The sequence below is a fragment of the Schistocerca cancellata genome, chromosome 5 (genome assembly GCF_023864275.1).
Source record: "Schistocerca cancellata isolate TAMUIC-IGC-003103 chromosome 5, iqSchCanc2.1, whole genome shotgun sequence".
NCBI lineage: Eukaryota > Metazoa > Arthropoda > Insecta > Orthoptera > Acrididae > Schistocerca > Schistocerca cancellata.
This window is the reverse complement of record NC_064630.1, coordinates 432435272-432457144: the sequence shown is the minus strand read 5'-3', so window position 1 is coordinate 432457144 and position 21873 is coordinate 432435272. Positions and strand designations below refer to the sequence as shown.

General features: G+C 41.8%; 1 protein-coding gene across 1 annotated transcript in view; it reads right to left on the bottom strand.

The window, feature by feature from the left end:
* LOC126188588 (synaptotagmin-5) overlaps positions 1–21873 on the bottom strand; it is a 207431-nt gene that overhangs the window by 8168 nt on the left and 177390 nt on the right. The window contains exons 8-9 of the mRNA XM_049930190.1: positions 5761–5878; positions 827–981 (exon numbers count right to left, since the gene is read on the bottom strand). Of these exons, the coding sequence (XP_049786147.1) occupies positions 827–981; positions 5761–5878 (273 nt within the window). The remainder of the gene's footprint in view (positions 1–826; positions 982–5760; positions 5879–21873) is intronic.

Sequence of the window (21873 nt, the reverse complement as noted above, 5' to 3'; positions counted from 1 at the left end):
AGTAGTTCTGCAGAAATGAAGAGGCTTTGACAGAACAAACTGATTCAAATGCATTTCAGAAGTGAGGAAATACTGCAGCTACCTGACTGCTTTGATCCATGGCTTACACAATTTCACGTGAAAAAGTGTAAATTGATTTTTGAAAGACTCATAGTTTGGAATCAATGCTGGTTTGCATGGAGAAGGTCGTTAGTTCTACACCCTGCCCCTTCCCTCCTCCTGTTTCAATCTAACTAGCCATCACCCCCCACTTTTAATTTGACTGGTTTTATGGAGGTCTTCACTTATTAGAAGTATGGCCATAAGAGGTATCAAGCAAAATTTGTGACTGGGTTGATGATTTATTATTTGAGAGAATGCAGCACATTAACTGGGATGGAGAGTCATCAAGAGCTTTAGAAGTAACTTAAGATGTGCCCCTGGGAAGTGTGTTGTAATCCTTGTGTTCACATTGTGTGTTAATGACCTTGTAAACAATATTAATACTAACCTCAGACTTTTCACAAATGATGCAGTTATGTTTAATGAAATACTGGGAAACATCTGCACATGTATTCAGTCAGATCTTGAAAGATTTTAAAGTGGTTGAAGGATTGGAACTTGCTTTAAATGTTCAGAAATGTACAATTGTAAATGTCAATGTGGATGAAATTGTGAATTTGTACCTAGCCTTGGATCAAAGCTTAATGCCTGTGAGACAAAAATTAACAAGTATCAGAGAGGAAATTCCAAGAAATTGTATTTGCACATGGATGTGGGACTATAATCAATATAATGTCTAGAGGAGAACTGGTCACAGCACCAGTGGTCAGGAATTTGTGCCTACCTGGATCTCAAGACTGCTTCGTGAAAGTGCTTCTCGACTGATGTCAAAAGTGAGTGCCTCGTTGAACACAGGGTTCACTGTGTTCCGGTGGACACCTGTCTTCTTCTTCTTGACACGCTTGCCGCCTTGCACCAGTGCCACTTTCACGAAGGGGTCTGTTGGCAGGTGGAAGTGAGCAACAAGTGAGTAGCAGCAAGACAATACTTCCAACATTCTCCCCATGGGAGATGTGTCTTAAGTGGTAATACAGTCTCAAAAGTTGCCCATGTGCCAAATTTATCAGTCAACACAGGTCAGTGCTCCTGATTACCCTTCCATGAAAGAGATGCCTACATATTAAAAGCTTCCTGTTGGTGTTTTTATGTACACTGAGACATTTGTTTGTAACCTGGAACATTAGTTCCCAATTTTGAATTTGCGTTTCCCAAACTATTCTGTCATGGTATGATCTGATTCTTGCACCCAACATTATGCCATGAGCAGAAAGGGCAACATGTAACCTATATCCAGAGACAGCCTCAGCTCATCTGCCAATGGAATGACAGAACTACCTATGAGCCTCCATCTGATGTTGAAGTTAGATTGACTACCTAATCCAGGACTAAAAAGATAAAGTAAAGTCTGTGGCACACATCCCATGACTGGGCTATTTCCCTGACTGCTGGTAGAGTGCAGTCTGTCATCACTGTGATACAGGGAGGGGGAGGGTGGTGGGCTCATTGCCCTGGCTACCTTTTACCTCTGAGAAAGATCCCAGTGTGCACTTGACAGCAGACTTCGTGGACCTGGGGCATCCTGGATGGATTGGAATGAGGAAAAATCGCCACCACTTTGCAGGATCTAGCCCTGATATTCAAAACTCCATGAGGATATTAATATTGTTTGTGTATTTATAAGGAAAAAACATCTTTGTTTATTGACACACATAAACATCAAAAACAATTAATCAGTCATTCAGTTTTGAAAATAACAAAAATATTTACAGAGATTTTACTACCAAAGCTTTACTTTTTGCAAAATTGTTGACAATGTCACAAATTTCAATTCAGCGTAATGGAGGGTCGAATAAAATGTGAGCCTCAAATGTTTGGAAGCCAGTCACTCATTCAAAATGGATCTGTTGCCCATGTTTATCTGCCAAATAAAACAAGTAATCCTGGCAGGAGCTTTTGAGTACAAATTACTACTTATCCCTGTGCTCGACTGTGCACCACCCTGGTGCAGTGCACTCCTCGCACTTCTCAGTAGGGCTGCCTCTCCCTACGTTCAACATGTCTGTGTCCAAAGGAGACAACACAGCATTGCATTATGCATTACATACCCAAAAACATCTGAAAATGGAAAAAATGAAGGATGTTGTTGTGTAGTTGAGACATGATTTGAATTTAATGAAGATGCAATTTATTTCACCATAAACTACAAAACAGAGAAGCAAAATTAACTAAAAGTCAGAAAGAGGAAGCCATATTTTCTCAAATTATACATAATGCACCACAATCAAATATCAAACCATAAACTGAGTATCCTGCAGAAGAATACACTACTATAATTGTTTAGCAGAGAAGCGTCTCTAGTATTTATTGTGAATATCTAAAGCATTACTTATCAAATATTCAGCATGCAATGTCCATGATGCCTTGGTCCACACAAAGGGTGTTATCATTCCTGCAGTTTTCTGTGGTTATGGACTAAAATTACTCATGGATTTGTTATTGACTACAAAACCATACTTGCAGTATTGTGAAATAATATGAAGCAGATAAGTCTGATTGCCTTAAACAAATTTAATTTTGGACACGTATCGCCATAAATAAGAAAAAAATTATGCAAGACAGAATACATGCAAAAGGACTTAAAAACTTCTTATTGGCGCAGATAGTGAAGAACACGTGATTTGCAGGAGCAACTACCCAAATTGGATGTCATAAATCAGTAGGTAATGGGAACCATCATAGTTCTGGTATGATTTCGCTAGTTGACTATGTAATTGACTTGAAAAACTATGGTGTTGCATAGTGACATCAGGTAAATAAAGAATTAACAACTGTGTTTAAGAAGGATGCCCAATTTATTTTATCATTTGTGAAAATTGGGTGCTCGAAAAGTTTCTATGATACATTGACTAATCTCAACAGTACTACGAATGTAGTATACAGGATGGTCCTAAACTGTATGTCAAAAATGTAGAGGTAGGTGGTGGGGACCTAAATAAGCAGATATCATATTGGAATGTGTGTACGATAATGACACATTGCAGCACTATCTTCTACAGCAGTACAATTCACAGGAAACTGAAAAGGCAAATGACATCAGAAATTTATTAATAGTTTCCAAGAGGTGCTCGAAAGAGCAGCCACTAGTGATACATGATTCAAAGTGATGGCGCATGGATTGGCGTACATTAGAAAAGACATCAGGCATGTTGATCACGTGTCCAGCAGCAACAGAAATGTGAGCAACTAGATCTTCAGATATGACAGGTCTCTCGTACACCAGGCTTTACATATGATCCCACAAGAGAAAATTCACGCAGGTTAAATCAGGAGAATGAGACTGCCCCATCCCATCTTCTGCTGGCCATAGACACGTTTCGACTGAAGTGAGCTGGCGCTCCATCATGCTGGAACCACATTCGTCTGCAGACAGCTAGAGGAACATTGCCCAGATGTTCAGTTAAGACCTCCTGTAGGAAGTTGTTGTATGTGTGACCAGTTAAACGACTAGGTAGAATGTACGGTCCTATTAAGTTATTGTGCACAATGCCTGTACAAGTATTAATTGAAAACTTTTCTCGGGAGGCATGTCCTATTGAGCCATGTGGGTTGCCATGAGCCCACTGGTGACAATTAGGGATGTTCAACATATTCTATCGTGTAAAGGTAGCCTCATCAGTAGATAAAACATCTGGAGGGAAGTTTCATTGTCTGCAGTCTGCTTAGATACCAACTAGAAAAGTTGAGACATGGAAGACAATCATCAGGGGTCATTGCTTGCACTCTCTGTAAATGATATGAATGCATTCTGTCTTCTTATAAATTCCTCAAAACATTTTGATGGCACCCACTCAATGCACGTCCTACAGCTCGCGAGCTTGTTGAAGGATTATCCTCTACTGTGTTTAATATCCTTCAGCCACTGCAGAAGTTTGGCTGTATCTTTCACTGCCAGTTTCACCCCTGGAAGCATAAAATGATCCACTCATGCGTAACTCCCGATGAAGACGTTCAAATGTTCGGTTATCCGGCAGATTCCTATAAGGGAATCACTCACTGTACATCCTTTGAGCAGATAATCTATTTCCTTATGCAGTCCCAGACATGAAATACTTGTTGGCCAGCTCCGCATTGGCGAAACGATGTATGCTGCTCGAGATTCGGGAATGAAGCCAGCGAAGTGCTTCTATACGCTTCAGTCATCAGGAATCTACCGACTCAAGGCAGCATTACTGCACACACATTCCTATAAGACATTTTCTTATTTCGGTCCCCTCTACCTGCCGTTACTTTTTTGACATATAATTTAGGACCACCATGTATACATACCAGAACAGGCAAATTTAGTATTTAAAGCTGCATCAACAGGTAGATCATTACAGGCAGATCATTAGCTCAGTTTAGGAAGAGAAGGTAGCAGCAAACGACTGTTATTTTAAGTAAAGAACTACATCAGCATTGGCCGGATTTATTAGGAGAAAACACTGAAAACTCAAACTGGGACGTCCAGATTGGGAATCGAAAATGACGGCTTTTGAATGTGACTTTAACGTGCCTTACCTTCTGTAGAAATAATGACTGGAAATAAATTAAAATTAACGTTGCTGACACCAGGAGAAAGTGGGAAGGGACAGGAATTGGCTTTTAGGCAATACTTGAAAATGGTATTTTGATAGTTTTGTTCTACAAGATTGACGACACGATCACAATTTCACTTTCTAATACTGCAATTCGTCGAAGGTTGTCTATGGCTTTTATTAAATACGTCAGAATTAGTGTAAATTTGGTCCATTTGTGATATTAATGATGCAGTGGATTGAAAAATTTGGCAGCGTCATCCACTGAGCAACATGCTCTGCCTCCACAGAAACCCCTCTAGTATTTCTTGTGAACACTTGTCAAATAATCAGGATGCAACATCCATGATACAGTTGTGCAGAGTATAAACATAATATTTCTAAAAAACATCATTTTTGTGTGAACTGATAACAGTGTGTGATTTTGAATTTCAGTCAGCTAATGTCTGACAGACAGGAAATATAGAGCGAGTCCAAAGTCTACTGTTGTACTTAACAGAGTTTTTTCAGTATTTTGATGGCAGAAACACTCGGTTGCCTGTGACTTGTTGCGAAATAATTCATTCTGTTTGTTACCCCAACTGAATTGTGCTGATAATGAGAATACCTGCACACCTACACATTCGCTGTACGGAGTCGGCTCGAGGATGTAATTAGCCTCCTTTGCTATGAACTGAACTGACTTAGTTATCTTTGAACAACTCTTATGTTATATAAAGCATAGACAGTAGACACATCATTATACAATTATTAACATACTGTATATAAATATTATTACAAGATATTGCTTATCTTGTGCTTATCAAATAATTAGTTTTGTTGCAACACAGATTACATACACTGCAAGTTATGTTGTGCGCCATAAGCTACAATTTTGTTGTTACAATCATATTTACAATAAAAGATCATCTTCCTTTTCATCATATATAAATTCATTTGTGCTACAGAGTGTTTTTTCTTTCAGCCATGAGTCCATCACTATTTTAAACTTATTTTGATGTAATACCCTTGCGTCATGTATATTGTTGAGAAATATTTTGTCAGCATGTAAAAAAAAGTTTAGAACTTTACTTAAACGAGTCTAAGGAATTCCAATAGGATAATGACAATGGAAACGTAGTGATTATTTATGTACTGGGATTACCAGAGGACGCCCGGGTGTCGTCGACGATTCTGAGATTGCGAGCCTTCAGCACGACGACTGTGAGGCGCTCTGCAGATGGCAGGAAGGACAGCGACACCATCACCTCGCCCAGCTCCGCCTGTCGAGTACCGAAAATTAGCCCATGGATAATTACAGTACTACACTGAAGCGTCAAAGAACCTAGTATGCGAAGCGTATTCAAATTCAGAGATAAGTAAACAGGCAGAATACGGCGTTGCGGTTGGCAACACCTATATAAGACAACAAGTGTCGGCTACTGCTTCTACAATGGCAGCTTATCAAGATTTAAGTGAGTTTGAACATGGTGTTATAGGCGGCGCTCGTGCGATGGGACACATATCTCCGAGGTAGCGATGAAGTGGGGATTTTTCCGTATAACCATTTCACGAGTGTACTGTGAATATCAGGAATCCAGTAGAACATCACATCTCCAGCATCGTTGCGGCCAGATAAAGATTCTGCAAGAACGTGACAGACTTGCAACCCTTCCGCAAATTGCTGCAGATTTCAATGCGGGCCATCAACAAGTGCGAAACATTCAATGATACATCATCGATATGGGCTTTCGGAGCCGAAGGCCACTTGCGTACCCTAGATGACTGCAGAACACAAAGCTTTACGCTTCGCCTGGGCCAATCAACACCGAAATTGGACTCTTGATGATTGGAAACATGTTAACTGGTCGGACGAGTCTCGTTTCAAATTGTATCGAGCGGATGGACGTGTATGGCTATGGAGACAACCTCGTGAATTCATGGACCCTGCATGTGAGCAGAGACTGTTCAAGCTGGTGGAGGCTCTGTAATAGTGTGGGCATGTGCAGTTGGAGTGATATGAGACCCATGATACGTCTAGACACGACTCTGAGAGATGACATGTACGTACACATCCTGTCTGATCACCTGAATCCATTCATGTCCACTGTGCATTCTGGCGAACTTGGGCAATTACAGCAGGACAATTCGACGCCCCGCACGTACGGAATTGATATAGAGTGGCTGCAAGAACACTCTTCTGAGTTTAAACACTTCCAGTGGCCACCGAACTCCACAGACATGAACATTATTGAGCATATCTAGGATGTCTTGCAACGTGCTATTCAGAAGAGATCTCCACCCCCTCGTACTCTTACGGATTTATGGACAGCCCTGCAAGGACTCATGGTGTCAATTCCCTCCAGTACTACTTCAGGCATTAGTCGAGTCCATCCCACGTCGTGTTGCGGCATTTCTGCGTGTTCGCGGGGACCCTGCACAATATTTGGCAGATGTGCCAGTTTCTTTGGCTCCTCAGTGTAGTAGCGGCCGCTTCCTGAATGTGTACCAGGGATTCCCAGGCGCAAGAGTTGTATACAGTGCGCTTCACAATTAGTAGCGAAATCTGACAAGGGGGAAAGTGTGCGAGGAAAATGGGGAAGGAGGGGGCCCAAATGACAGGTCGCTTGTGTGGAAAGAGGTTGTCGAACCGGCCCTGCCTATATCAACATTTCCTTACTCTCTCATGCCCTATACTCAAGCACTCAAAGCATATCTCGGCAAACTGAGCGCGGTTTTCTTATATAAATTGAACTAACTATTAAGTTGTTGGAAATTGATGATTTTTCTATTGGCTATTCTAATCATAGATGTAGTGCAAACTTAATTTGCTTTCTTGTAGTTATATTACGAGGTCTTCTTTTGACTGTAATTCTGAATCGTGCTTTGCAATTTCACACATTACAAAGAAATCAAGCCTAAAGCTCTGTTTCCAGTTTTTAACTTAGTGATTAAAAAAAAAGCAGGAAACCTTTGAGACCAGGTGTATACTCTTTACTAATAGATTAATGGTGCTGTGCATACATCTTTCGTGTTATTCTGCTAGAACATCGTCACTTGTGACTTGCCTACGTCTTATACAAAGCGTCGTGTAGCCTTCATGAACTAAATTTCACAAGATTTCTCATTTTGGATACTAACTTTCTTGCATGTCTTTTTTACTTACAGCACCGCACGTTTCCTACACGATATACACGCTTAGATATTGTTTGAGTTACACTTGTTTTGTATTCTTTTTTGTATACACTAAAACCAGCAGAATAATTCTCATTACAGTGGCAATGTTTTTCCAAAATGTTTTATGTGGTTATAGAAGTAATTTTGAATTTTGATTTATTTAAGAGTCTAAATAACGAATTTATGATTCCTTCATCCTTTAAAAACGGAATCTGTTATACGCTTCACTTTACTAAGATATATCACGTTTGCATGACACAAATGCAGCAATGCTCACAAGGACGCGCAACGCACTTGGAGCTGCACTCCTTCCACGTTGGAATGGGCAGTGGAACGCCTCTGTTCTCTTTGTCCGCCGTTCGTGGTCTCGCGGTAGCGTTCTCGCTTCCCGAGCACGGGGTCCCGGGTTCGATTCCCGGCGGGGTCAGGGATTTTCACCTGCCTCGAGATGACTGGGTGTTGTGTTGTCCTCATCCTTTCATCATCATCCAGGAAAGTGGCGGAATTGGACTGAGCAAAGATTGGGTAATTGTACGGGCGCTGATAACCACGCAGTTGAGCGCCCCACAAACCAAACATCATCATCATCATCGCCTCTGTTCTCGGCAGTCCGCCCAGGGTCGGCAGTCCGCCAGTTTGTTGCCAGATCATAATATTGTTTTGGGAAGATGGTAAATACTACGAATGGATTTTGCGAATCTGGACTGCGGGAGTGTGTAAATTACGTCGGCGAAAATGAAGTCGCGGAACGCTTTGACTGTTTCCATGTCACGTACATCTTGGTCTGTTGCCGTTATGTGGATATATTGTGTGTTAAGTGCGTGAAGGAGGAGGCGTTCACTGTTATTCGTCGTTCTGGAATTGCAGGCCGTGTGTTTCACACTATAATCGCAAGCCACAATTTATTTGCCTGGACGTCGCAGAATTTCTCGCAAATCTTCTGTGTCTAGATGTCCTTGAGGTGGCCAGTACGCTGACATGAACGTGACAGTTCGCTGTGACACTCGTGTCCACTGCCATGGCCTCCATCATTAGCACAGTCGCCGTAAGTGCAACTTAGTGCCAATGCGAGTTTTGGGGCATATCGTATGTCGCAGTGCCACCTCCCGCTGTAAGACGTCATTGCTGTAGCGTGAATAATTGGCAACAATGGCACGGAGACCAGGCTCGAGATGTGTTTCTGTAATCAAGCAGAGGTCTATTTCCTTCTCGTGTCGAAAATGGCGAAATTCCAAAAGGTGAGCGTATCTGTTGGCGGTCCACGTTGAAATTGCGAATTGGTCTAGTCGTTGGCATAAGCTCATTGTGTAGTTTCACGGGTTTGTTGTGTGCTGCTGATTGCTGCCCTGATTGCTGGAATCAGGAGCGTTTTTGAGAGCTTTGTTGACCTATCATAGAGACCTTGTGAGGGCTTACAATAGTGATGTGGCGTCAGGATATTACGCCGCGGGCCAATGCGCTGTTCATTGTGCTTCTTGGGTTTTACCTGTGGTCTGACGTATCACTACTCTAGTCGACACCCACGATAAAGACAGGCTGTAGTATGTGCGTCACAGCATGTGACAGCAGGTCTTATGTGTGCCAGCAGCCGTCTCTGGTGGGCAGCAAGTAACTACTTCAGACGAGTTTAATAATTATTAACTGTGTGTTTGAATCTATGCAACCTGTCAATAGTGCACAACGAAGTTAAGACTTAGTGGGTACCCCTGAGAGGGGTGGGCGGGCTGCTTGAGGGCTTGCATTGCCCTTTTCAGCCTTTTTCTGTACAAGTACATTCGTTTATTTATTAATTCAATATTTCTTGCAAAAGTGCATTTGATCATATTGACAGCATTGAGTATACAAAAATATATAATATACCAAGATGCAAAAATGTAAAATAATAAAATAATACAATAATACAAAAATATAAAATAAGTACAAAGATATTATATAAAATAAGGTATATTAAAAATAAGTTAAGTTAGAAATTGAGTCTTAAATATTAAAGATTTTAAGTCATATTGAAATATAGTGTATATTTTATATATTATACAGTATTTTCCGTTATGATTATTCCGTAAATTCTCTTTGAATACTTTAGTGTATATAGAGGTGGTAGTATACGATAGTAGTACAGTAATTTTGATGTGTAAGCTACTTTTAATGTTTAATTTATTATTTCTATGCTACTTTTTAAGTGTAACTTAGGTCTATGGTTCTTGTGTGTGTGTGTGTGTCTGTGTGTGTGTGTGTGTGTGTGTGTGTGTGTATTCTGGGGTTAGTTTCTGTGTCTTTGGGTCAGGTGTGGAGGAAGTGGGATGTCTTGTGTTAGTGGTTCCATGATGGGGGCAAGGTCTGGGTACTCTTGGCTGGTGTTGTGTGCTACTGTACGTGCTGGTTGGGTAATTTAAATTTTGGTCGTCTGTTCACTCGTGGTCTTGTTGTCAAAATGTCTTCCATCTCATTGACATATTTATTTCCCGTGGGACTTGTATGGAGCTGAGCATTCACGAAGTATGATGGACAAGGCGACTAGTGCAACGTCACAAGTTCGTTGTGGGGCCTGTATTTCTCATGGGCCCAGTACACTCCGCAGTGTAGCTCGCCGTGTCATGCTGGTGACTGTTGTATTTTCTGCTGTGACCCATGTTGACGTCAGATATGAGGGTTCCAGGCCTGACTCGAACAAAAGGTTGCTTCATAGGGCTTTCTCTTCGTTGTGGAGTCTGTGGTGCCACATCGCTGCATCTCTTGACGGCGGTTGCCGGTTTCTTGTCCTCCTCTAATGGTAGTAGAGCTCTCATGCGTCGACTGCCACCTTTCTGAAGCTGAGACCCCTGTAGTTATCGGGTTGTGGGCCACCACAGTTGGCATACTTCGAAGATGCGACTTTAGGGAGGGGGCAGTAGGCGACTATCGTGGCCTTCTCTGCACCTTGGCAGCATGGTGCAATGTAGAGGTACCTGCAACAAAATTCTTGCATTGGCAGCATTGCGTCGGGCCCCTGGTGGCGCGCAGCTCTCTACTTTGACTACTAAGTGGCAAAGTAGTCATCTGTAGCATTTTTCTGGTGCTCTTCAGTATCCGCAAGAACAGCCACCACTATAGGAGTGACTTTGTGCTTCCCAGGAAGCTTTTCACGGTCGACTACAGTGGCGATGAAACCTTTTTCTCCTATCTCTTCTTCAGTCTCTCTGTTGGGATGAGATTGGGGAATTCCATGAATGAGTGCCCTGATGAGCATTGGACGTACCGTGGGGGAAGTTGTAACACAGAATTCCTTCGGCTCCAGCCACACTCATTACCACGACGTAGTCCGCTGTGGATGTAAGGGCGAGTTCCAGTCTGTTCTGCCTGCTTGTTTCAGTGAGAAATTACGGGTGTAGTTTTGTTCCACTCAGCTGTTCAGTTTCTTACAGCTCTCTGAATGTGGAACGACAGTCGAAGGGAGCTTTTGGCGTTGTTGTTGGTGCTCTCCATGCTGTTGCTTGCAACTCTCGTCTTCTGTAGCCAGATCCGCTCTGCAGGAATTTTTAAACTGCACAGGAGGAGGTATAGGCGCCGGTTACAACTTCGCGGGTGGATGGTGGTCGTAATGTTTTGGTTCATTGGTGCATTTCCTTTGAGAGGGCTACAATCTATTTCCTGCCCCATTCCGCCCAACGCGAGTTCTTGCCCCATCTGAAATGAGCTCGTCATTGATGAGAAAAATAAATACTTCTCTTCTTTCTTTCTTTCCTCAGTCGGCATGCTTTGTGACGGATGCCATAGTAAATATCTTACAGAGCTCTTAAAAAAATTGTGTTACTTCACCACACATTAACCATTCAGCTTTTAGTATTTATTATGGCCTTTTCCATAAAATTCAGCCTTCTGATGTTCCATCCAATCCAGGACACCTTCTGGAAGTTTTTCCCATCCAGTCCAGGACACCTTCAGGAAGTTTTTCATCAGAGTTAAAAGAGTTGAGAGTAAAGTCATTTTTCCATTCGCATGAAGTAGAAATCACACGGAACAAAATCTGGAGTGTAGGGTGGGTGTTAAAAATTTCCCCATTTGAGCTGGCGTAACAATTCACATTCTGTTGGGGGATGGTGTGACCGAGCGTTGTTCAAAAACATGATACTGTGTCACTTGTTTTGAGTGACTCCTCTCACATTTCGTAACGTGTCACAGTTGTTGTTGTTGCGATCTTTAGTTCAAAGACTGATCTGATGCAGCTCTCTAAGCCAGTCTATCCTGTGCATGACTCTTCACCTCTGTGTAACTATAGCAACCTAGATACACTTGAACCTGCTTACTGTATCCGAGCCCTCTACAATTTTTATCCCAACACTTCCTTCCATTACCAAACTGTTGGTTGCTTGATGCCTCAGGATGTGTCCTATCAGCCGATCCCTTCTCTTAGTCGAGTTGTGCTGTAGATTTATTTTCCCCCAGTTCGATTCAGTACCTCCTCATTTATTATTCGAGCTAGAGTCTGCGCAGAATTCGGGGCCGATAGATATGCAGATGGCAGGGTATGCGTGGGGAGAGCGGTGGTGCTGGGGGTTATTGGGGCAAGCGTTGTAGGGAAAATGCCACGCGCTGGATGGGGAGTGCCGTTAGAAACTCACATTTTTTGTAAATATTAACACTTTGCCGTCCGCACGTCTCGCACAAATTTATTCACTTGGCGCCGGCAACGCTAATTCGGATTACCTGGCTTGTCGCAGGCCGCTTGTCATCTTTCCGTTGATGAAAAGCTTCAAACACATTGACTTTTGCGCGCTTTAATTTTTCCGGAAATCCTCTGTTTTGCCGTATCGTTCCACAGACTCGAATTTTCTTTTCAAGTAACTTCTCTGCAAGTGTTACGCTGTTATAATAATTATCCATGTAGAGGTGATGCCACTTTCCATAAGAAGGTGTCAATAGTTCCATCAGAGTTTTTGGTAAAGGTTTTCCAGGGCCGGAATGTATCTTGAATGAAGAAATGTATGTCGTACTCGTATCACACAGCAACCGAATGAGTATGCCATATTCCGTAATTTTCGACGGATTGTAAACTTTAAAATTTAACTGTCTACGTCACGGTATCATTCCTTCTTCATTTGAGATGTTTTGACTTGGATTAATCGTTTCTTTAAACTTTTTGGAAAAATAATCAGTTACGAATTGCACTTTCAAAAGCCGGTCGGCATTATCCGGTTTATTGTTGTTGTCGGAAAAATGTAAAAATGATAATATTTGTCTAAATCGGTTGCGGGACATCGTTTTGCGAAATACCGGTGCGTCTATCAACGGATTCGTTGACCAATAACCATCGATCCTTGTATTTTTTTACAGTTCCCATAAGGATAGCAAGCCCAAACCATTTTCTAAGTTCGGGTCCCGTAACGTCGACAAATCTGGCATTTTTTAAATTCAGTTTCCTTCTATTGTAATTTTGACTTTAATACTTGTTGGTTTCGTTGCTAATATATTCAGATAGATCGAACGCTACGATATCCACGACGCTCTGTGTATCTTCGGAAAATATGTGTGGACCCGGAGATCCTTCAAATATATTATTGGTCCTCAGTAAATTATAGTCTGTCTTCTTCGTCTGATTCATCCGAATCAGTTGGCAATCGCAGCGTTCGCCGAATTCTTTCTTGGACGTATTTCACTATCTTCCGACGATTCTGCTTCACTTTCATTTTTTTGATAGTCAATGTCTTTTTCCCAATCGGCAGACAAGACGTTCATGCATTCATCGTAAATAATCGTATCGTTTCTTTCGTCTGCCATGATGAAAAGTGCACAAGTACTTATAAAAACAAAAACTCTTGTTGACATGTGTAACTTACTGTTACCTAAACAAAACACCAACACAATGAAAACGATGCTGAAGTGCTGTCGCCGGCCACTTCGTGATACTACGCTCACGACACCACTGTAGTGTCACCGGCCACTGAGCGATACTATGCATACCCGATACTACTGTGGTGTCGCCGGCCGTTGACCGCTGTTTCGCACACGACACGACACCACTGCGGTGTCGCCGGACGGCAAAGTGTTAAGTGGGGCCCCTCCATGCCCTCAATTGCGTGGTGACCATTCAAAAAGATATGTCACCTCTGCATCTAAAAAGAATTGCGCCGAAAATGTAGCGATTTATTTTCGCCTGGTTAACCATTTGTAACTTTCAGAGAAGGGTCAAGAGTGGCGAATTTTGAGTAAAGCCTACACATTTCTCTTGTTGTCATGTTAAAATCTGCTTCTTTTGCCAAAACACAGGAGAATTTAAACAGTCTCATCTCACTAACATCTCGTGCAGTCGCAATTGCAAGAGAATTCTAAACAGTGGTTTATTAAGTTTATTAAGTGAGGAACTGAGGAAAAGTAAGGTATCCTTGGTGCAAAATAAACATGTAATGTCACCACATAAGTTGTTCTAAAACCCATAGCATTTCTCATTTCAACAACTATAGATGGTCCTTAAAAATTACATCTATCATCGAAAAAGTCTGTAGTTCATGGAATAACACGGCAGATAATGAAATTTGTATCGTAACCAAATGGCAAAATACTCTCCACTTTCTGTGCTATCACTTGCCAAAATCTCATTTTGATATCTCAGACCCTGAGGAATGTTGTGGATATCTCATTCTGGCTTTATTGCTGGCACGGTGCAATTGCAGGTTAGGTTAGGTTAGTGTTGTTTAACGTCCCGTCGACAACGAGGTCATTAGAGACGGAGCGCTAGCTCGGGTTAGGGAAGGATGGGGAGGGAAATCGGCCGTGCCCTTTGAAAGGAACCATCCCAGCATTTGCCTGAAACGATTTAGGGAAATAACGGAAAACCTAAATCAGTGCAATTGCAAATGAGTACACTAGGTCAGATCAATTTTCTCGAGATTGGCAACAGATAAAGACCACTACCCAACTCTACAGAAAAATTCAATATGCTAGCTCAATTGCATATGCAGCAACATATTATGTAATATACACCAATTGCAAAATCATAGCGACCCCTGTTTTTCATTGCAAACTTTTTCGAACTTCGCGCAGTGTCTTACTTCCACATAAATGTCACAATAACTACGAACATTAACGAAATAATGGGCACATCACAATGAACCTAACATACAAAGCTACAAGTAAAAGTAAAAATGAATTTTTTTTATCAGAGTCCGTAAAATCGTTTGAGAAATATAGCAGGGGGTGCGCCTCGATTGTGTCATTACTAACTGGCCGAAAGGTAGCAGACACTGTCGGCCTCCCCTTCTGAAGAAAAGAGTGAACTCGCCCAGCGCTTTGGACGAAAATGAGTCACTGCGCATCGGCCACGGTATCCTGCACGGACTCTATCCATCCCATTTTCTGCATTCTTCTGTAGCACCACATTTCAAAAGCTTCTATTCTCTTCTTCTCTGAACTGCTTGTCTTTCAAGTTTCACTTCTATACAAGGCTACACTCCAACCTTCACAAAAGACCACCTAACACTTATATTTGCATTAGATGATAATAAATTCCGATTTTACAGAAATGTTTTTCTTGTTATTGCCAAACTGCATTTCATATCCTTTAGACTTCAGCTGTCATCAGTTACTTACACTATGTGATCAAAAGTATCCGGACATCTGGCTGAAAAGTTCGTGGCGCCCTCCATCGGTAATGCTGGAATTCAATGTGGTGTTGGCCCACCCTTAGCCTGGATGACAGCTTCCACTCTCGCAGGCATACGTTCAATCCAGTGCTGGAAGGTTTCTTGGGGAATGGAAGCCCATTCTTCACGGAGTGCTGCACTGAGGAGGGGTATCAATGTCTGTCAGTGAGCCCTAGCACGAACTTGGCGTTTCGAAACATCCCAAAGGTGTTCTATAGGATTCAGGTCAGGACTCTGTGCAGGCCGTCTATTACAGGCATGTTATTGTTATGTAACCACTCTGCCACATGCCGTGCATTATGAATGTGTTGAACGATGCAATCGCCATCCCCGAATTACTCTTCAACAGTGGGAAGCAAGAAGGTGCTTAAAACATGAATGTAGACCTGTGATGTGATAGTGCCACTCAAAACAACAAGGGGTGCAAGCCCCCTCCATGAAAAACACGACCACACCAAAACACCACCATCTCCGAATTCAACTGTTGGCACTACATACGCTGGCAGATAATATTCACCGGGCATTCGCCATACCCACACCCTGCTATCTGATCGCCACATGTGTACCGTGAATCGTCACTCCACACAACGTTTCTACACTGTTCAACCGTCCAGCGTTTACACTGCTTACACCACGGGAGGCGTCGTTTGGCATTTACTGGCGTGATGTGTGGCTTATGAGCAGCCGCTCGACCATGAAATCCAAGATTTCTTACCTCCCGCCTAACTGTCATAGTACTTGCAGTGGATACTGATGCAGTTCGGAATTCCTATGTGATGGTCTGGATATATGTCCCCCTATTACACATTACAACCCTCTTCAACTGTCGGCAGTCTCTGTTAGTCAACAGACGAGGTCGGCCTGTACGCTTTTGTGCTGCACGTGTGCCTTCACGTTTCCACTTCACTATCACATCGGAAACACTGGAGCTAGGAATGGTTATGAGTGTGGAAATCTCGCATAAGACGTATGACAAAAGTGACACCCAATAACTTGACCACGTTCGAATTCCGTGAGTTCCGTGTAGCGCTCCATTCTGCTCTCTCACGATGTCTAATGACTACTGAGGTCGCTGGCGTGGAGTACCTAGCAGTAGGTGGCAGCACAATGCACCTAATATGAGAAACTTATGTTTTTGGTAGTGTCCGGATACTTTTGATCACATAGTGTAGCTGCCCAAACAGCAAAACTTACCTACATTTTCTAATCAAATTTGTTTCAAGTACATCCCTTTATTCTTTTTCTAGTTTTGTTGATGTTCGTCTTATATCTTTTCAAGAAACAATCCGTTCCATTCAACAACTCTTCTAAGTCCTTAGCAATATCTGGCAGTATTACAATATCATCGACAAACCTTAAAGCTTTTTTTTATCTCCCTGAACTTAATTTCCTTTCCAAATTTCTCTTTGGTTTCCTTCGCAGCTTGCTTAATGCACAGATTGGACAACACTGCGGCTGGGCTTCAACCCTTCAGTGCTAGTTGTAAGTAACCTTCTGCTCCCTGTACTTCATCCTTGCTACCTTCAAGATTTCAAAGAGTGTAATTCAGTCAGTTCTTTCAAAAGCCTTTTCAAAATCTACAAATTCTATAAATGTACTTTTGTCCTTCTCAGATTCGCCTTTACGACAAGTCGTAGCGTCTGTGTTGCGTGACGTGTCCCAACATTTCTCTGGAATACAAACTGATCCTCTCGAGGTCGGCTTCTACCAGTTTTGCTATCATTATGTAATTCGTGTCGTGTAAGTGTTTTGCAGCCACAACATCTTGAAATGATAGTTCAGTAATGTTCACTTGTCAACAGCAGCTTTCTTTGGAATTGGAATTATTTGATTCTTCCTGAAGTCTGAGGGTACTTCTCCTTTCTCATATACACGGTGGCGCAATTAAAAATAGCCCCCCTCCTCTTTGAATGCGAGTGCAGAATTTCGACTTCTGAAACAGAGTAAACATCCACAACAAGGGATAGTTTTATGCAATAATTGATTGTTAGCATTCTTCTGCCAGCATTTCAGTTTATTTCATCAGTGAAGTTAGATATTTCTCTTCGTGGTCTGCAAAATAACTTTCTCGATAGAAGAAAGAATTGAAACTGTGTAAGCATATGTGAAAAGAGGTTCGATTAAGAAACCTCGCGAAATTGTCGGTGTTTAAGTATCCGGATAGAGGGCTCACAGCAATGAGACAAAGACAGGATCTGTATGAAAACTGTTGCACTTATGGATCTGTGCAAAATGTAAAACGACAAGGAATTCCTTCAGTTCGCACACCATAAGTTATTGTAGAAATTCGCTGAAGAATTATTCAGAGCTCAAAGAAGTCTACACGTTAATTGGCCCAGCAGATATAAATAGGAGGAGTTGCCAGCGGATATTGAAAAGTGTTCATTTGAAGCCATATCGTGTGACGGTTTTGCAGCAATTACAGGAGGATGACAGAAACGTGTAGATGACTGCACCTGGCTTTTGAATAACATCAACAATGGTTTGTTACACCCTTTCCATTACATCATGGGCGATGAAGGACGACCTCATCTTTCAGGTCATGTGAATTCGCAGAACATGAGGTACTGTGTGTGTCAGCAACTGCTTCATGATGGAGAAATCAGTGTTTGGTATGGTGTAAAAGGGACACACAACACTGGGCTGATATTTTTTGACGATGCCCTCTGCATGGTTGGATGTACGGAAATTTTTGATATATTTTGTGTTCAACTCACTGAATATTAAATAAAGTACTTCTTTCAGTAAGATGAGGCAAGAAGCCACATGTCTAAGGTATCCCAGGAACGAGTCCATGTTGTCTTCACCATGTTCACCAGATGTAACAACATGTGATTTTTTTCTTATGGGGATACTTGAAGAGCAAGGTCTATGAAACACATCCATATACAATGCAGGAACTGAAAGACAACATCAGCCGTGAAGTTGCTGTCATCGATATCCGAACTTTACACCGGGAGTATCTGAATATGCTTAGATGTGTTTGACTGTGTATTGATATTGCTGGGCGTCACTTTCAACATTTTCTATAAATGTATTTTTCACTATGTTTTTTATTGTAAATATATGGTAAGTCCATTTAGCTCTTCGTTTCTGTAATTTCACTACATTTTCTTTATACTTACACGAGCTAGTTTTATCTACACCACCCTCTCTCTTGCATACCAGGTGGAATAGTTTTGTCATGGCTTGCTCTCCAACGGATCCCTGTAATCCTGAGGGAATGTCGTCTACTTCAGGGGCCTTGTTTCCACTTTGGTTTTTCAGTGCTCTGTCAGACTATTCTCTCAGTATCAAATCTCTAAGTTCATCTTCATCTACGACCTCTTTCTATAGTATTGTGCTCAAGTTTGTTTCCCCTGATAGAGTCTCTACATATTCCTTCCACCTTTCAGCTTTTCATTCTTTACTTAATACTGGCTTACCATCTGAGTTCTTGATACTCATTTGGCTGATTCTTTTTCCTCCATAGGTCTGTTTAATTTTTTTATAAGCGGCATCTATCTTTCGCCTAGTTATACATGTTTCTACAGCCTAGCATTTGTCCTCTGGACATTCCTGTTAAGCCATTTTATACTTTCTGTCAATTTGATTTTTTTAGACGTCTGAATTCCCTTTTATCCGATACATTTGCTACATTTTTACATTTTCTCTATTGTCAATTAAATTCAGTTCCTCCTATGTTACTTACTAGGGCTAGTCTTGTAATCTGTGTGATCCCCTGCTGCCTTCACTGTTTCATTTCTCAAAGCTGCCTATTCATTTTCTACCGTATTTCTTTCCGTTGCTTCAGTCCAACGTCGCTTGCGGCTCTCTCTTATACTCTCAACAACCTCTGATTTTTTCAATTTATCCAGATCTCATCTTCTCAGTTTCCTTTCTGTAATCTTTTCAAGTTGTGGTCAAAGTCCATATTTACCCATGGAGATATCTTACAGCTTAAAATCTGGTTTCAAAACCTCTGTCTCATAATTATATAATGAAACTAAAACCTTCTAGTGTCCCCAAATCTCTTCCATGTATACAACCTTCTTTCATGATTCTTAAACTAAGTGTTAGCGATGATTAAATTTCTACCAGGAGGCTTTCTCTTTTATTCCTTTCCCCCAGTCGAAATTCTTCCATTATTTTTCTTTCTCTTAGTTTTCCTATATCGAATTCCAGCTCGCCATCGCAATTAATTTTTCCTCTCAGTTAACTATCTGGGTAGTCTCCTATATATCAGTACACATTTTTTCAATCTCTTCATCATCTGTGGAAATAGTTGACACATAAACTTGTATATCTGTGGTGAGTGTTGACTTCGTGGCTACCTTGGCTGTAATGCAATGTTCATAGTAGCTCATCCGCATTTCTGTTTTCTTATCCATTATTTGAGCTACTCATGCATTACTCCTCTTTGGTAACTAGCCGGTGTGGCCGAGCGGTTCGAGGCGCTTCAGTCTGGAACCGCGCGGCAGCTACGGTCGCAGGTTCGAATCCAACCTCGGGCATGGATGTATGTGATGTCCTTAGGTTAGTTAGGTTTAAGTAGGTCTAAGTTCTAGGGGACTGATGACCTCAGATGTTAAGTCCCATGGTGCTCAGAGCCATTTGAACCATTTTTGATTTGATTATTTGCTGATTACTCGTACTTCCCTGACCAGAAGTCCTGTTCTTGCTGCCACCGTGCTTCACCAATTTTCACTATTTCGAATCTCAATCTTTGAATTTAACTTGCTGAATTTCCTAACCTGCTTACCCAATGAAGAGGCCTAACAGTCCACTATCAAACACAGAAAAAGTCATTGTTTCCTGATGACGAGATCTTTCCGAGTAGACCCCACCCAGAGTTTCCAATGAGGGATTATTTTACCTCCAGATTATTTTATCCAAGAGGATGCTATCATCATTTAAACACGCAGTAGAGCTGCTTGACATCCGAAAAAATTACTGTTGTTTCCCCTTGCTTTCAGCCGTTTTCATTACCATCACAGCAAGGCTATGTTGACTAAGGTTGCAAGGCCAGATTCGTCAGTCAGCCAAATTGTTGACTCTGCGGCTACTGAAAAGGCTGCCCATCTACAGGATCCACGGGTTAGTTTAGCTTCTCCACACATACCCCTCAGTTGTGGTAGCTCTCACAGTATGGCTGTCTGTATCGTTGAGGTACGTCCTCCTACATCGGGAAGGGCCGTGGTTCATTTCACAGATAGGGTTCAGAACTGACTGTCCTTCCATGTACCATAAGGCCGGCCGGAGTGGCCGAGCGGTTCTTGGCGCTTCAGTCTGGTACCGCGCGACCGCTACGTCCGCAGGTTCGAATCCTGCTTCGGGCATGGGTGTGTGTGATGTCCTTAGGTTAGTTAGGTTTAAGTAGTTCTAAGTTTTAGGGAACTGATGACCTCAGATGTTAAGTCCCATAGTGCTCAGAGCTATGTACCATAAAATCCACAAACAATATTCTGTTAGCGTCTGGTGAGCCAGCGAGTACCGAATGTGACTTCAAGTCACGGCTAGTAGTCACTGAGGGCACTTCGAGAGCATGGACATCCTCTTCCATCATGTTTTACCTCTCATACGATGGTATCATGCCGTCATATTTCAAAAGGACAGTGCTCGTCCACGTGTAGCATGTGTCTCTATAAACTGTCTGCGTGATGTTGAGGTACTCCCGTGGCTAACAAGATCTCCAAATGTGATCCCAAAACTACATTTGTGGACCAGCTTGGACGTCAACTCCGTTGCTGTGTCAGTACCAGGAGAGGCATCCAGGCCAGAAGGGGTGCCACACTATACTGATAAGTGGCCTCATACTGCCAAGTCCTTTGTAAATTTGACTCGAATTTATTATCACTGAAATAACACAACATACCCTCTCAACTTGTGAAATTACTTTTCCTCCTCTCCTTGTGGATGCTTCGTTTTACTTGTCAGGCAGTGTATCTTCAGCGGCAACTGCTGTTTGTCAGCAGTAACAAACATCCACCATCTGACGACGTGCAACAGTTGTTTCGAGAAAATATTGTAAGGCACACAAAACGTGATTCAGCGGCAGACATGAGAGCCATATATGTTGAAGATACCCGTTGGGGAAATCTCAGGAATCTTACCATGAATTAACAAGATTACTGGGTATAATCGAAAGTATATTAAGAAATATTTTAACAACTAGGTGTAAATATTCTTTAAATGTGGCATCATACTATATCGCGTATACTGATATAATACAGATGATAATGGAATCATAACTCTAAAAGAGTTTTGGACAGTATCCACCAAAATCGAAATTATTATCTCCTGTTCTTAGAAAAACTGATATTTCTTTAGAAACTTTACAAGTTCTACCACCTTGGTGTGTATCGTAGATAAACTGTTCGGCGTTCCATCTTACTACTTGAAATACATAGGGAACTAAGGTAATGCCGTTACCTTTGGAAATGCCGATTGATGTAGAAGATTAATTTTTTAAAAAAAATTATCTTTTCCCCACAAGCCTATGAAAA